General features: G+C 39.9%; 1 protein-coding gene across 1 annotated transcript; it reads right to left on the bottom strand.

The window, feature by feature from the left end:
- Window positions 1-9,508: 9,508 nt before the first annotated feature.
- On the bottom strand, window positions 9,509-16,699 carry LOC145496245 (uncharacterized). Its single transcript, XM_081475941.1, has 4 exons — window positions 16,437-16,699; window positions 15,415-15,483; window positions 12,791-12,997; window positions 9,509-10,981 (listed from the first exon to the last, which is right to left on the bottom strand). The coding sequence occupies exons 1-4, from the start codon at window positions 16,590-16,592 to the stop codon at window positions 10,778-10,780; spliced, it is 636 nt and encodes a 211-aa protein (XP_081332067.1). The 5' UTR covers window positions 16,593-16,699; the 3' UTR covers window positions 9,509-10,777.
- Between the last annotated feature and the right edge of the window lie 866 nt (window positions 16,700-17,565).

Genomic DNA, 17,565 nt, shown 5'->3' with positions numbered 1-17,565 from the left:
CGTTCGTCACAGAAATAACAAGTAACGGCGTTCTTAGAAAGCATTGCCGATTTCTTGAATGATTGAGTCGAATGGTGGCACTTTGACGCACTTTGGTGGTGTGTTTGAGTTTCTGATTAAAGTAGTCAAGAATGGAGAAGACCCTGTAGGCAATAGCGGGGAATCCAGGACTCAACGGTAACGAATTATAGACTGCAATCAAATAAGTACTTCGGTTTTGGTTTTTCAGCAGCTCAACTTAAAAGCACTCTATCATACCAATGTACTAGTATACCAGTCATACCTGTTGGCGTTGTTGCGTTGCGTACTGTCCTTCTTCATATGACGGAGGTATGTCAATATGCTGAGGTTGGTAGCCCGAGGCCGTGATTCCGCACGGAGCGATTTGGACCAACTGCGGTTGAATCCCATCCGCTACAGAAACAGGTACTAGGACGATTTGAGGTTCGCTTTCCTGTACCCCTGGCGTGACTGTTTGGAGTGCAACCCTGCCATCTTCCGATTGCATGGGAATGGCCACAGGAACATCACATGGTACCTGGGTCATGACGTAACCAGAGCTAGCAGAGTACATCACTTGCCCCTTAGAAAAGAAAGACAATAAAAAAAGGAATGATTGGACCCGAAACTTAAGATGCAAATAAACAAAGAGATTCAAATAAACAATCTCTTCGCTGGATGGCATTAATTTTATATTAAATTGTTCCGTGGTGTTTTGGAGAAAGATTTATAAGTACAATTCATCACTCTGAGGTGTCTCACCTGTTGTGCTGGAGTGCTACAACAGGTACAAGGTTTCAGCCAACAGAGGCACACGGCCGCCCAGATACCAATGGCACACTCGATGATGCCGAAAATCAAAATGAATACTGTGATAACTATCAAGTATCCTCGGTGCTCGAGAGGATAAACAATGGATTGGCCGTAGTAGATGATAATTACTCCACCAAGCACACCAGATGTGATAGAGAAGCCCATAAACACACCAGCCTAGGAATTAACCAAGAACACATTAAAACTTAGGTTGAAAATGATCACCTCTAAGAAAATAATCGATCGTAAGCGCAATACAAGGTTAGCAAGATGAAGTTTAAGCGAGTTTTGACCATGTTTTTAACGTTGCTAACATTTATAAGAATTGTATGGAAGTTCTGCTAGAGAGCAGCAACAAATGCTAAAGGTCATCTGTTAGAACTACTTTTCTTCAGGCTAGCGACCAGCTTAACCCAGCAACCACACCCGTGAAGCCCCATTAACATTCTTAGGTCTGAGTTTCAATATATATATTCATAGTCGCCCCAAGGATGGTCACTGCCAAAGGAGTATGGCGAAATAATGAATTAAACAAAGTCAACGAATTTTCTCACAATTTCCATCTGAATTCTACCCAGAATATTGATTAAAGCCAAAATAAACTATTTTTATCACACACACAAAAAATAATAGCAGAAAAGAAAATAGTTGTCAATGCTACTTCCAGTGTTGAGATTCATGATCGACATTTTTAAAAGGTTTTCGTCAACCAATCTGTTTTATAACATAACTAAAGCAAAGCGCGCGCTCTGATTGGTTAATTTAGTGTCTACTATTTGCCCATGGGTGTACGCTGCTGACGTGTGTGCTAATGTTTACAAAGCAAATCTTTTGACAGACATTGTTTCCAAAGTAATGCCCGACGTCCTTCTGCCAGAAATGCGAAATTGTCTTCACAGTTGTCTGAAGATGAAACTTTATCGAATTACTGGTGTGCAGTCGGTTGTCATGAATGAATTTTCGAGCTTGTTTTCTCTTGTCACTCAAGAAGCTAGACTCGCACTCGGCTATCGCCTCGTGCGACTCTTACGCTTCTTTCGTGCTTGGCAACCTCCCGCGTGCATCCATAACTCAATTGTGCGCGCTATGGCGTTTACCATTTGTTAATTTTTTTTTTTTTTTCTGTTCTAAAATTTCGGTAGCCTCGGGCCACATTCAACAGATAGTACCACAGGGTCGATCTTAGGTCCTTTTCTCTTTTTTAATTTAACAGTTATATAAATGATTTTGGAAAAGCAACCAACTACTTTTCCTTCTTCGTTAAGTGCAACTGGTAAAGAGCTAGACGCATTGCTTCAGTAGGTAAACTCTGAATTGCCAGCTTTTTGAGAGTGGTTATGTTCAAACAGATCAACCCTGAATTTACACGGCCCTTGTCAGCCAGACCTTTGCTTTTGTTTACATGCGAGACTGGGTTTCTCTACAACTTAAAGGAAAGCAATAAGAGTTTTTACAATAACTGTCTAATTTCTCGCGCGCTGATTGGCTCATTTTTATCATCAATAAGAGTACAGACTGATAAAATTTTAATTTATGCAAGCCTTCAAGTTGAACTTTCAGCTGTCAAAGTGTCAACTTTTTAACCAATGAGATTTTATGGACTTTTTTAAGTAGCCAATCAAAAAGCGAGAAAAGCTATTGACAATGTTCGCGTCATTTTGAACAAAATTCACTTATCTTTGTTTACGGCAAGTTTACGGCGTCTTTTCCTCTCATTTATTCCCGGCATTTGACCATTTGGGGGTCTTGTTATTGAAAAAACAAATTGACGTCAGTTTTTTATGCGTCTGTCGTCTTATTGAGGATAAACTTCGTCATAACATTGTCAAAGTCTACTGCGGAACCACTCGTCTGGGGCTCGTAGTTCCACAGCCGCTTTGACAATGTTATGACGTAATTTATCATCAATAAGAGGACAAACGCATAAAAAAATGACGTCAATTTGTAAATCACGCTATATTTCATCACGCAATATCAATAATTTCGAAGGCATCGAAAATGGTGGAGGGCTGACTATGGTCCTTTAAGCGAGACAAAATACTTGGATTTTCAACCACGGCAAAAAATAATAATAATAATAATAATCTATATACTCCTCTCAAATTAGCCGATCAGTAACTAGAACAGTCTTTCAGTGTAAAATATTTAGGGCTCATTATTGATTGCTTCCTGTCATGCCATGAGCATATTGATCATATCAGTATATATCAGTAGTATAATCAGTATATATCAGTAGTATAATTACCAAAAGTGGTACTATTATCACTACAATAAAACCAAATGTGAAACATCCCAATCTCTGATAGGTATTTATTATGCACTTGTATACCCCTATCTAACTTATGGTTCCTACTATGGAGTAATTATTACGAAGCTCCATTATCACAATTAGTGAGACTACAAAAAAAGTTGCTAGGATTATCAGTAATGTTTCACTTCGTGATAATATTACTCCCCATTATGTAAACCTTGGCCTCATTAAACTTCCTGACATTTGTTAAATTATACACCTGCCAACTATTTTATAAGGAAATATCAGGAGTAACGTAATTCGACGTTTCGATGTATCCAACATCATTATCAAGTATAATAAACGGCACGCAATACATGCAGAAGCGATGACGTTTAAACATTGTTCCTAGAAGATTGGAACATAAGCAGACAAACTGATTGTTAAACTAAACTGTAGAACTTTAGTGTTAGAAATTTTAGGGGTTTACATTGAGGGTAGTCCATTGGTAGTTCATTCAAGTAGTTCATGTACCAGGTCCATCGTGTTAGTCCATGTGCTAAGGGTCAGCGAAATGTACCAACCCAAAAGAAAGATTAACAATTAAATTGTCCAATGCATGATAAAGGAATTTCTGTTATAGTATATTTTTCAAATTTCTTACATTAACTTTTGTTTTTGTTTCAGCGAGGATAACACCTTATTATCTTTAAAGGTATCTGACAAAGCATGTTATCTCACCGGAAATTAATTTGTCGTTTAAACCATATACTTGTCATATTGCGTGTGCGACCCGCTTGTCTATCTAAAATTGTATGTATCGAAAATATGTTATAATAAGTTTGCCCGTAAGCGCAAATTTATCCGACACTGTATAATCCAAAATCAACCTCCAAATCTTCGTTTAAAAGCTGATCCTACAAACAGCAAAGGAAAGCCGCAAAGCCTTCACCTTTCGCCTGTGCGACTTACTTGTCTATCTAAACTTGTATATATGATGGATATGTTCTTATTAGGAGTTTGCACGTAAACGCAAATTTATCCGATACTGTATAAACCAAAATCCACCCCTAAATCTTCTTTTAAAAGCTAGAATTAAAAGCACTCCGCTGAACCTACGAACAGTAGCTCCCAGAGTGCATTTCGCTCCCACAGAGGGATAAATCGTGCGCGACAAAAGCGCGACGGACATAAGCGCGACGAAATAAGTGAGAAATCACTATCCAAAAGAATGCTGCACGCCAGCTTAAAGCGATGACGTCACACAATACGTCATCGCCTAAAAATCGTTGAATGTCAAAGTTGTTAAAAGAGTTGAGTTATGAATATCATTAGGTGGCATTTTTATTCTTGATAATGATGCTGGATACATCGAAACGTCGAATCACGTTACTCCTGATATTTCTCGTTAAATGCTTTAACAAGCAACGGACCATTCGAACTATTTTATGATCACCTAATTGATAAAACAATTTTCGAATCTCAACGTGTATCTGAGCAACATAATTACGCTACTCGAGGTGCGCCCTTACAACATCTGCATCCAATATCCTTTAGAATAAATGTAAGAAAGTTTGCTATTATTGGAATAACATTCCTTTATCTATACGTTATAAGCCAACTAGAAAACTATTCAAAAAGCACTTTACCAGTTTTATTTTGCCCAGTATTAATAAGTCTAACATTAATAAAGTGTATTATCGTTTGTCTCATGATGTAGTCACTTGAGATGTAGATCGCGACGTTTCGACTGCTTACTGCTAGTCTTCTTCAGGCGATAAGGTCGACTGATTGCACGGTATCATTAATATCACAAAGGTCGGCTGTGATTGGTGCATTTCGATCCTCCTATTGCTCCATTATTCCGGCGAGTAGCTGTTCCCTCAGTGGTCCGCTGTTGTACCGTTCTCCTGTTGTTGTGTTTCTTGATCGTGGGTATCCATGCTTCAGGAATTTCAATTCCACTATCCCTGTTGATGTTGTTAGGGTGAAGTCTTATTTGAATAGCTTCCTTGACCCTACGTGTGTACCAGTGAGGATCTCGATCAATAAACTTGACCTCATTCCAGATAGGATAGTGGCCGGTCTCGTGGGTGTCTTCAGAAACGGCGGAGGTCTGGGTTCGGGCGAGTCGTATATCCCTGTCGTGTTCTTTGATCCTCTCCTGCATAGATCTCCCTGTTTCCCCGATGTAGACTTTGCCGCACTCACAGGGAATCCTGTAGACAACACCATCTTGTTTAGCCGGGTTGACGGTGTCCTTTGGTCGCACTAAGTGTGACCGAAGTGTCGTGTCGGACTTAAAGACGGTGCGAATGCCTTGTTGTTCATATTTCGTCCCTCAAAAGCAAATTCATGGAGACTCATAAAAGCATATCTTGCAATAGAAATGAGCCTAAAAAATGCAAAAACACATGGCAAATTACAGAGGTGTCAAACTCAACGAGTCGACACGCAGATAACATGCAGACCTATGACCTAAAAAAAATTTGCCATAGCATGATCTAACGGCTCAAATTCACTTAAAATTCCTCCTTGTTACACAACATGAAGTGCCCTTCATGAACACGAGTGAAGCGACAAGAAAGGTCGAGTGACCGAACAGAGAACGGCAAATGTACAAATGTCACGAACCGTAGGAGTCGTGTAGGCTAGTCAATCCCATTTTACACTAAGAAGCCCTTCTCAAGTGACAGCAAATGTTAGTTGTCACGTGATCTAGATTACTGAGGTCACGAGACAAGACGTCTCCTACAAAACCACGGTCTCGAGAGCTGGGGTCCTGGCTTTGGATTTTAACAGCTACACCAATCTTTCTTTTAGGTCTTTTTCTATTTCCCTCCCTGGCAATGATATTCGCGTTTTTCCTCCCTTAACGGGTAGCCTGTCTTTTTGGGTTGTTCTTTATCCGCAGTCAAGGTTGGCAGGGAGCTCAAAAGCCCCACACCCTCTTTTTCAGGACAGAGTTCGGATGTGGCTTAAGATCGGTGCGGTGTCACTGTTATTAGCTGTACTATGAAAATAAATACAAAACTTTTCAATCCGTCATTCGAACCAAGCCCCTTTTATTTAAAATAGTCTTATTTCAAATCTAGATGAAAACGCAACCAATAACGAAGCTAACTAAGTACCACCTATTTTCGTCTTACGATGTTTCACTTACAAAAGCATTGCGTGAGGTACTTGGTTCTTTGCTAGTACCAGGGATTCCCAGACCACCTGTGATCAACATCTGCAATTAAACACTGCCATGTTATTGTAATGTGGACCAGGAAACTATTCGCATACAGGACACAGCAAAACACCGAAGCACAACGCTTCGTACACGCTCAAACTGAGAAAGCGCGGTGATTCATTAGGGCACAGGCCCTATGCTACATTATTAACAAGCCATCCACTATTCATCAACTATTTCGTCAACAATTCAAAATTAAAAGCTATTCAAAACTAGCTTTTGCTTTAAATCTAAAGGCTTATATTCGTTCAATCAGTAAATGTATATCTAGAACAGTGCAGCAAAGCATTGACATCGAAACAGCTTGTTACAACGTCACAATTTGATTTCGCTGCGTTGCATCTATTCCCTCGTAAATCGTAAAAGAAGTCCCAGATTTTGGGCGCTATAGCCTTTATGCAAAGTTTGAAATGCCTGCCTGGGTAGAATGCGTTATAGACACTTGCTACCCAGCAAGCTATTTCGGTACACAGGATATCGGTCGCGTGGCGGAGTAGTGAGCTGTTTAGCCGACAGATGTGTCACGGCCGCTGCATCTTAAATATTTAAAGCAGACCAAAAGACTCCTTTAAAGAATCCTTTAGTATGTCCACGTAAAAATAAAGATCTGCAATTCAAAGTTTAATCTCCTCAACGCCGTATATTTTTCGCGAAGACCTTGTTTATAGGTTGAGATAGTAAATTGCTGAAGCCACAGTGGAAGTGAAATTGATATGTCGTCTCTCTATCATGACGTCTGTACATTTTCGCGTCCTTGAATACAAAAATAAAAATCAACATTCGACGAACTGCCAATTCTACTCACCCATATACCGGTCCAAATCCCCATATATATAACACCAGTAAAACTTCCCCCGATACGATCTGCTATACCGAGACAGACGAGTAGAATCCCGACAATAATATGACAGACGGCAAGAACCCTTGCCTTGATAAGAGTCTTTGTTGAATTATCCGCCATGTTGTTAGTGTTTCAACCGGCAATATGTGCGACGAACCATTGAGTTATTAACACACAATTTGCATGATGAACAGGAATTATTGACAAGAACTTGGTGAAGCTATGTTGGAAAGCTATTATAATTTTGTTATTATCGTCATCATCATCATCACCATCATATTATTATTATTATTATTATTATTATTATTATTATTATTTTACAAAGCTGCAAAAGAGGTCACTCACACTGGGGTGGATTTGCATTTCTTGAATCGACACATGCGATGATTAACGATGAATTAAGCTGGGAACCACTCAAGCCTAACACGAAGTACAATATAAGATGATTTGTACCCTTAACCCTTTTGTTCCAACTCGGGTAAGCTTGTTTTCTGGACGAAAAAATGGACGAAAATAATAACAAAATGCCTGTAAAGCAGTGAAAGCAATGACCCCAGCAAAGAGATGATAAAACTGCTAATTCGTGTTGTTTGCCAATTCTGAAAGTAGCAGCTCAAATCGTCTCAATGTTGAGTGCTCTCTAGAGAGGAAGAAGGATATGATAATTAATATAGTAAGTGGTTTGAACCCAGGAGTATCAGTAGTTCGCATAGTGTGATCGTCCGGGTGAGGGTAGTTCTGAAAAGAACTGTTGTTGGTGACTGACGTTTCGACAACCTGAGCGGAAGTCATCTTCAGAGTCAAGTGAATAGTTTTTGTCAGTCGATGATGTTATAAGTCTGGTCCGTTGAACATGATTGGTCAGTTTAGCCATGATGGTATTGGCTGAAAGACTCGTGTAAAGTTTGTCAACAGTCATTGGTGCATTTCGATCCGTCTATTGTTAGTCAAATTGGTCGGTTTTTGGTCCGTCTATTATTAGTCAAATTAAGTCGGTCTGTTGGGCCGGAAGTCCGTTTGTCGGTTTCGTTTCCGTCATGGAAGAGTCGTTTGTAAGGCGCCGGTAGTTGTTGACATCTGTTAAGTGGCGTTTGTTCTAGGTTAGTGTACCAGCTTTCCAGAGCCAGTCGTTGAAAATAGTTTGAACATTCCTGCAGAGTAAATTGCATTGTCGGGCATACAAACTGTACCCGCCTAAATGGCACCGTGGCAGTCACTTTATACTTAAGTTTTAGTTTCTTGGTCCTGGTTGAATCCCCATTTACCTGGTTTTCTCAACAGGAAAATGGACATTTTTCCCTTTCAAGGCTGATACAGTTTGTGCGTAGCCCCGGGGGGGGGGGGGTCTTCGTTCCCTTGTTCCCTTCCAAAATTGCCCTATGTTCCCATGTTCCCACACATTTTCGTTATTTGTTCCCCTTTGTAATTTTTCGAATTTTGTTCCCCTGTTCCCAAAAACTGGCTAATGTTCCTTTGTTCCCTTCGATATTTTGCCAATGTTCCCTTGTTCCCCAAAACCCCTGGGAAACCCTCATCATGGACACTGGTAGCCAAATACCCTTGCAGAAAAACCCTTATGGATAACCGTGGCTCAAAAATGATAAAAACAAAGTGATATGGACAGCCACCCTGCTTGAACCGTTTGCATTTAAGTAAGCACATACCATGTTTTGAAAGCCTTGAAATATAGGGGTGATTTCACAACTGACATGTGTAAATGACGATTGCGGACACAGATGTGCTCACCCATGGCGAACTATAACAGTTCCCCTGAGATGGCCGCCAAGATCAACGTTGGACAAAAGTGTTAATCAAAGACAATCATGGAGGTGGTAACACCACTGATGCGTTTAGTATGGGAAGTCCAATCGACATTACATTTTTCGGTTGAAAATCGTGGAAAACGCACCAAAATTGCTTCAATTTTGCAGAATTGTCTGGGGATGGCATGCCCTCAGACCACCCTAGTTGAATAGACCCTTCTGCCCCATATTTGCTGCTGGACGGTCACTCACAGAACCCTAGTTTAAACCTTGATTCACTGCATGCCAAGAATGAATTTTTTTTGCAACGGTAATGAATCAATAAATTTATATTTACCTAAACATTACAACAAAAGCAATGCAACCCCATTTTAGGCAACAGCACTTGGATGTGTCTGATACCTGGTTATGTTTCCCCCGAGTATAATTTTGACAGGAAAGCAAAACGACTGTGTGAAAATAAAGTTAAAATATATATATATATATATATATATATATATATATATATATATATATATATATTCCTTTGCATTTCAAGCCTAATCCAGGCATTCAGATTGTGGCGAGTGTCAAGATTAAGATTGCGGCATTAGAATATTTCCCCGCTCCAATTCCTCACCCCCCCCCCCCTCCCCCACTAAAAACAGATTCCTGCAAGCTGAAAAAGTCGCACCCCATCACTTTTCTGATAGTCCGTCCCTAATACCTCTTAAGTTATTTTTAGATATGGCATCCAGTCATGCCGCGAACAATATAATATCAGCGTTGTGTGGAGGACGAAAATGCGTGTGAAGCTCTCTGGGATATTTGCCACCTCTAGACACCCCTGGGACTTCTGAAGCCGGGAGTGATCTAAAAAATAATTGGACAGGGTTCACCTTGCTGGGAATAAGACCCACGTGGAGGATTAAACCTCTTGCCCTTCATGCTCTCTTGGCACTATAAATAATGTACCTTAAATTTTAAACTAAATTTGTTGTAGCTCTGATTGACTATGAGAACAAACGGGAAAAAAGGGAACTACTTTTGGGTGTCATCTCGGCACCATTATCAAGTGAAGAATGCAGTCTTTACTTAATAATGGTGCCAAGATGACACCGAAAGGTCATTCCGTTTTTTTCGCTTATTTTCATAGTCAACCGGTATTTCCAAATTTAGCCTTCATAGCTCTGATTATTTCTGAAAACAGCAACACCAACAACACGTACGGTAAATTAGTAGAGAGCCGCAGTAAAACACAGTATCCGTTGGTACCTTGGACAAAACAATCTCTCAAAGAAAAGTCTCATTGCCAAAGAATTATATGTAAGGAGGCGCTTCTCTCACTCTTCCTGCTTTCTCATATGAATCATATTTCGACATTCATATGAACAATCGCTAACAAGTACTAATATATAAAGTGCCTTGAATAAAGCGCTTTTTACTTGACTGGTGGGGTTGTGATGCCATTTCACGCACGAATTTTAACCAAATTCACACATTACGGATACTTTTAGCTACTTTATAAGCAATGGTGTTTTCATAAATTCACGAATCATGTATGTATTTCAGTTGCTTTTCATCTTGTATCACGAATACGAAAGAGAAACATGAAAAATACGTCTTCTTTACAATTTTTAATACAGACAAAAGAAACGCAATTTATTTGCTTCTACGTGATTTGTTTTAACTATTATTATATATTTTTGTTGTCTCTATTTTGACGTATTGCCGAGCAACAAGATCGTTGTTTACGAGGTAAATGTCAAGTAATACAAAGAGGCTTTCCTATACTGTGTAAAGGAAATTTTAGTTCGATCTTCGTTGGCGTTAGGAACTTCAGTTTCAGCAGCTTATAACAGCTCTCGTGGCAACAGGGCTATGACTCTCTGGGAAAATAGACGCTCTAAACACTTCTAATCACCGCGTGCTGCCTCTTCATAGGACGGAGGCATATCAACCTGCAAAGTCTGGTAAGCTGAGGCAACAACTTCATAAGGAGGAGGTGGAAGCAGAACTATTTGTGGTTGGCTCTCCAGTGCACCTAGAGTGAGAGTTTGGAGTGCATCGATGCCATCGCCAGCTTGTCTTCGAATGGCAACAGGAACACCACTAGAGGCCTGTATAATGACGTAACCAGCATTAGGAGACTTAAAATAACCGGATCTCAGAGAAAGTTCTCGATTCTAATTGGTTCTCCGTGCACCTTTTTGTCACATATATAATTGACACGCGATCAACTATATTTAGGCCTGTAATGATACCTGTTCAATTACTTGAAACATTTTCGTGATTAGACATCTGTAATTTGACACTTACAAAATTAGCATATTACGTTCACTCAAGTTGTTTTTACCCCCGCTTTTCGTAAAACCGATGGAATATACCACTGATATCGACTTATTCACTTAACGGTGGTTCATTAAAGCCTCAATGTTTTGTTGTTTGCATAAAAGACCAATGGACAGACCATAACCCTCTTTTGATTTATCATAGTTTCAATGGCACCGAGGTTCTCTGTTTAAAAATTTCTTTCTTTAATCTTGTTTACTTTGCATCACGTCTCTTATGGGATCTACCGGACGAAGCCTGGAAGTCATGTTAGAATTTTATTATATCTTCACCTGGAGTATTATCGCGAGACCTTTAATGGGTCAAGAATTTGCAAGATATCCTTTTACCCTGCCTAGCAGGCGGGATTCGTTAGCGAGCGACTGACAAATTTTGACAGCTGCGAACCTGGAACATCATCCTTAGGAGAAAACGCCCCGGGAAACAGACGTTTCTAGCTTTCCGAATATTCCATTGCCGCGCACAAACTATTACATATCAAAATAGCTTTAGCTATAGTGGCGCCATTCTTTGGAACAGTCTTCCTTGTGACTTAAGGGAAGCAGAGTCCCTGAGGCAGTTTAAACGCCTACTCAAAAGAGATGTATAAGGCACGGCATTGGTGGAAAGCAGCTTTTGTTTCATTTAATTACTTTTTTATTACTAGTTATTGGTAATTTTAGCTGACGAATTTTTAACCGTGTTTAAATAAAGATTATCTATCTATCCGCAGTCAATAATCTAATTGCAAGGCGACGGCAACCCTACCCACTCAAGGAAGCGATGATGAAGATACGATAGGCGAGATTTAAACTGCCCCAGAAGAAATATTTTCATTAATATGAGTTAGTTTCGATTCTTTCCTGCGTAGACACAAAAGCACTTTTATTATTCAAAAGCACGATTTATTATTGAGGTAAAGCCTTCATTTGTTTACTTCACTTCTTTACTCGTTCCTCGTTCCTCGTTCCTCGTTCCTCGTTCCTCGTTCTTCGTTCCTCGTTACTCGTTACTCGTTACTCGTTACTCGTTACTCGTTACTCGTTACTCGTTACTCGTTACTCGTTACTCTTCCCTCTTCCCTCTTCCCTCTTCCCTCTTCCCTCTTCCCTCTTTACTCTGGAGGGGATAACATATGCAGCGCCAGTAACCTATCCACTTATTGACCCTTTCCAACAGGGCTAAATTGCCTGATCTAACGGCAACCGTTACTGCCCTTGGGCTACTGCTTCGCCCCTGAGAAAATGAAGAAATTTTAAAGGTTTTTAAAACCAATCCTTTAAGAATAACTATTACGTAGAAATTAACGTGTCTTGCGGAAGGTCCAGCATCACAAGCATATTTCAGTGAGGAAAGTACACTGAAAACAAAACTGGGACAGAGGAATATAATCCCTGAAGACTGCAATTTATTTTCCTGGTTGGTTTAAGTGGAAAAGACTAGGGCGAGAGAATTCGCCGCGAGTTAACTGTCCGCCTGCCTCATTTCTTATTATGCCAGTATATAAACAGATTCAAATAAACAGTCTCTTGGTCGGATTGATTAAATTTTACATTTGAAGATTTATATGTATGATTTATCACTCTGGGGTGCCTTACCTGCTGTGCTGGAGTGTAGCAACAGGTACAAGGTTTCATCACACAGACGCACGAAGCCGCACAGAAACCAATGACAAACTCGATGACGCCGAGAATAGATCCGATTACTTTGATCATAGGGTGTATGGAAGGAACAATAATGTAACAGATGACAAATAAAAAACCAACCACAGAGGATGTGATAGAGAAGCCCATGAACACACCAGCCTAGGAATTAACCAAGAACACATTAAAACTTACATGATGTTTATCTAAAACTATCTCTTTAATTCTCACACTTTCACGTTTTGCTTCATTCTGTTGTTACTATTTATCACAATTAGCATTTTCTACTTATTCTAAATTCAGCTTTCATCGCTTTGTACTTGTATTGCTGGTTTTCAGTGTCACGCCATTCAAAATAGATAAAAATCAAAATCAAAACCGTTCAATAGATTAAGTCCAGAATCTGGGAAATGAAAGAACGTAAATATACAAAGACTTTCGCCAAGATTCTGGTCACAGCAATTTTTCTTATACAAGATATGCGGAGAAATTTTTTACCCAAATTTATAGAGATTTGTATGGAGACGCCATGCTGGTGCCCATCCCTATGGGCACCAACTTGGCGGCCGGAAACCAACAGAAACATCTGTCACTGAGTTTTGCTACAAAAGCGTGAATTTATCCCTCGAGAAACTCTAAAATATTAAAATAATACTTTTTCTAAGACATGAGCTGTTCAGATAGCCAGAATCCCAGAAATAAGTCACTTTTTTAACCATCATGACAGCTCTCTAGGCCGTCATGTAAATGCCGCGTCACGCAAAAGCTTAGAAATTCAAGCGCAGTGTATCACAAAACCAAGAACCCATTCGGAGCGAAAATTTGTTTGAATATTAGTTTTCAGCTGCTCTTATACATCATTAAAGTAAAATCTTAGGAACATCAATAGTTTTGTAGTTTGAATTTTAGTGACGTCATGTGAAAACCAGCTATTAACTGAGGATGACAGAAGTTTCTGTCGAAACACGTTTTGTAAACTCAAACGTTTTGTCCTTTCCCTTAAAATCTTATTTAAAATAATAACACAATCGATCTTAAGCGAACGACAAGATTAGCAAGTTTGAGCGAACTTTGACCGGGTTCTTAAAAATTGCAAACATTTATAGGAATTGTTACTAATTGTTGTTAAAGAGCAGCAACAACTGTTAAAGGTCTTTTTTTTTTAGAACTAGGTTTCTTAAGGTTAGCGAGCAACTCAACTCAGCAACCACACTCGTGAAGTCCTGTTTATATTCTGAGCAAAAAAAAAAAAAAAATAGGTAATTAAATTTCCATTGTCTGAGTTTCAAAATAGATAACCATAGTCTCCCCAAGAATGGTTTCCGTCAGGGCGCTTGTATGTAGGGCGGCCTTTTTCCGCCCTGGTTTCCGCCGAATGTTTATGGCGAAATACTGTATTCAAAGAGAGGTCGAATTTTCTTAGAATTTCCATCGATTTCTACGAATAATACTGATTTAAGCCAAAATACATTACTTTTATCAAAAAAAAGAAAAGAAACTAATAAAAAGAGCATAGTTGTCAATCCTAGGATAGTATCGATCGGTGAGATATTTTTAGACGGTTTTCGTCATCCAATCTGTTTTTTCTGCTCTAAATTTTCGGTGGCTTCTGGCCACCTTCAACAGAACTACAGTGATAAAGGTTCGTCCTGAGGTTCGTTATTGCTCTGGTTCTTACTCATGATCAATTTGAGAACAGACGCATGGATGACGTCATTAACAGTTTTTGTTTCTTTACTATAAAGGACAAGTATATTCCATATTGTCGTATGTCTGGTCAGTAATTAGTATCAGATGACGTCAAAATAAGGTATAAACATTAGTGACACACCCGCTTAACAGCTCGTGAGCCACTTTTTTCTTCTTACCACATTTTGTCGCCATCTGATCATTTACTGAACAAAAGCACGGCAGCATGGAATCTACTTGTTAGTGAAAAAAATTCGTCAAAACTGGGTCCGGACGTTGTCGTTTGAATGGCTCAGAAGTTCAACTCAAGTCGCCTTTCTCAAGTGACGACAACTGCTAGTTGTCACGTGATCTAGATGGCTGAAGTCACGGGACAAAAGGTCTCGGTGCAGAAACACGGTGTCGATGGAGAGCTGGAGACTGGCACTGGATTCCCTCCCCCCCCCCCCCCATCCCCCCTCCCTTATCTTTCTTTCAAGGGTATTTTCCTGCCTTACAATGATACTTTCATTTACCTCCGCAGAGCCTGTCATTTTTAGGTGTTCTTTATCCGCAATCAAGGTTGGTAGGGGGCTCAAGGGCTCCCCACCCTCTTTTTAGGTACTGAATAAAGATAAAGCTTAGGTAAGCTAAGGTAATCTGAAGCATTTATTTATACAAAGATAACAATATAATAGCAATGCTAATGTAGTCGTGTCTAAAAACTCGGTTCGGTGTTCGGTGTCTTTAGCTGTACTATGAAGAAAGGAGGCACAAACCTTTACACTCCCGTCATTCGATCCAAATCTCTTCTCTTTAAAGTAGTCTTATTTCCAATCTAGATACAAAACGTAACCAATAACGAAGCTAGCTAAGTACCACTTATTTTCGTCTAGCAATGTTCCACTTACAAAGGCATGGCGCAAGGTACTTGGCTCTTTGCGAGTGCCAGGGATTCCCAGACCACCTGTGATCAACATCTGCAATTAAACACTACCATGTTATGATAACGTGTAAGAAAGGAAGCTATTCGCATACAGGACACAACAAAACACCGAGGCACACACGCCTCGTACACGCTCACAGTCGGAAAGCGCGGTGATTCACTAGGGCACAGGCCCCGTGCTACATTATCGTCAAGCCAAACGGCAGAAAGATCTTTTTTCGCTCGTTTCTTGCCTCCAACTTCTAAGCAACGTTCATTATGACAAACTAACTTTGGCTTATACTCGTTCAAACAATAAATGTATATCTAGAACAGTGCAGCAAAGCATTCATATCAAAACATCTTGTTACAACCTCGCAATTTGTTTTCAGTCTTAATAAGTCTTCCGGAGAACTCCCTTCTCAAAATCACGTACGTAGAACAGAGTGGTGAAATCACGAATATGGTTCGGTTAATAATTTAAGATCTTCACAGGTCACGCAAAACCTTCAAGTCACGATCGCGAAAAATAATTAAGTGACATATTTTGAGCACTACACCCTGAATGCAAAGTTCGAAATGACTGCCCGGGTAGAATGCGTTATAGACAATCTCATCGCCGCTATATTGAGGATTTTGCCCGGCTTCCCAGCAAGCTATTTAGGTTCACAGGATATCGCTCAGGTGGCAGAGTAGTGTGCTGTTTATCCGACAGCTATGTCACGGCCGACTCATCTTGACCAATATTTAAACAGACCAAAAGACTCTTTTAATTCAAAATATTAGAATAAGCATTAGCGACCCTACGCTCCATAGCAGTTAACTACATCGAGTCTCCTCAACGCTGTATTTTTGGGGGGCGCGAACCATGGTTATAGATCCATATTCTAAATAACGAAAGCCACATTGGAAGTAAAATCTCTCTTTAACATGACGTCTATAAATATATATATGCGCCCTAAGTACAAAACAAAAATCCACATTCGAAGAACCGCCAATTCTACTCACCCATATACCGGTCGAAATCCCCAGATATAAAATACCAGTAATACTTCCCAAGACACGGTCTGCTATACCGAAACAGACGAGTAGAAACCCGACAATAACATGGCAGACGGCAAGGGCTCTTGCCTTGGTGATAGTCTTCGTTAAATTATCCGCCATGTTGTTAGTGTTTCAACAGTAGATATGTGCGATGAACCATTGAGTTACTACGATACAATTTGCATGATGAACAAGAACTTGGCGATTTGGCGAAACTATGTTGGAAAGCTATTATATTTATGATCACGAGCGAGCTGAGTCAGAGATAAGTTCGTACACTCTTGTTGCTATGAAGTGACGTCACAAGTCGGCTTAGTAGCTGTCATTGCGGTCACCACCGCTGAGTACGTGCCGTGTCTAATTGTGCACTGACCTCCTGTGAAGCTGGCCGGATGACTGATGGCGAATGGCGGATGGCAGATGGCGGATGAAGAATTGCGGATATAAAACTGCGGATGATCAAATGTGGATGACGAAATGCGGATGACAAAAATGCGTATGACAAAAATGCGGATGGGTGGTGGTGGTGGTGTTGGTGGTGTGACATAATTAGACCACATGCAAAAAGAACGCCCTGCAGAGGTCTAAAACCGTTTGTTGCTCGTTTTCGGCTATTTTCACTGTATTAAATCTGTAACAGCGCAAAAGCTGTAAAAATAACTGCTTTTATTAAATTCTCAACCTCGGATAATGCAATTATAGCTTTCTGATTGGTTAACTAGATCTCGGTTACCAGCCATTATACCTGCGTTTGACCTTATATGGAAATGAATGCGGCAAATGTCGTTCAGCATAAAATTTTTCCCGGGAAGCCAAGTTTCGTCGACAGAAAAAAAAATGGAATGAAAAAAGCAGATTTGGTGAGCTATCCACGGAAGAAATACAAGAAATCATGGACAAGGCTGTCCCAGAAACAACAAAAAAAGCCACAAAGTTCGGGATGAGATTATTTAACGGTACGTACCCGTTAATTTTCAATTAAAAGTTGCAAAATTTCAAATACGACCGTCGAGATTTTACGCATTCATGAAGGTTACGTGACAACAACAACAATATTTACCTTAATGTTACAGAATGGCTTGCTAGTCCTGGT

Source organism: Orbicella franksi, chromosome 8, assembly GCF_964199315.1.
Source record: "Orbicella franksi chromosome 8, jaOrbFran1.1, whole genome shotgun sequence".
Lineage (NCBI taxonomy): Eukaryota > Metazoa > Cnidaria > Anthozoa > Scleractinia > Merulinidae > Orbicella > Orbicella franksi.
This window is presented reverse-complemented; position numbering and strand designations above follow the sequence as displayed.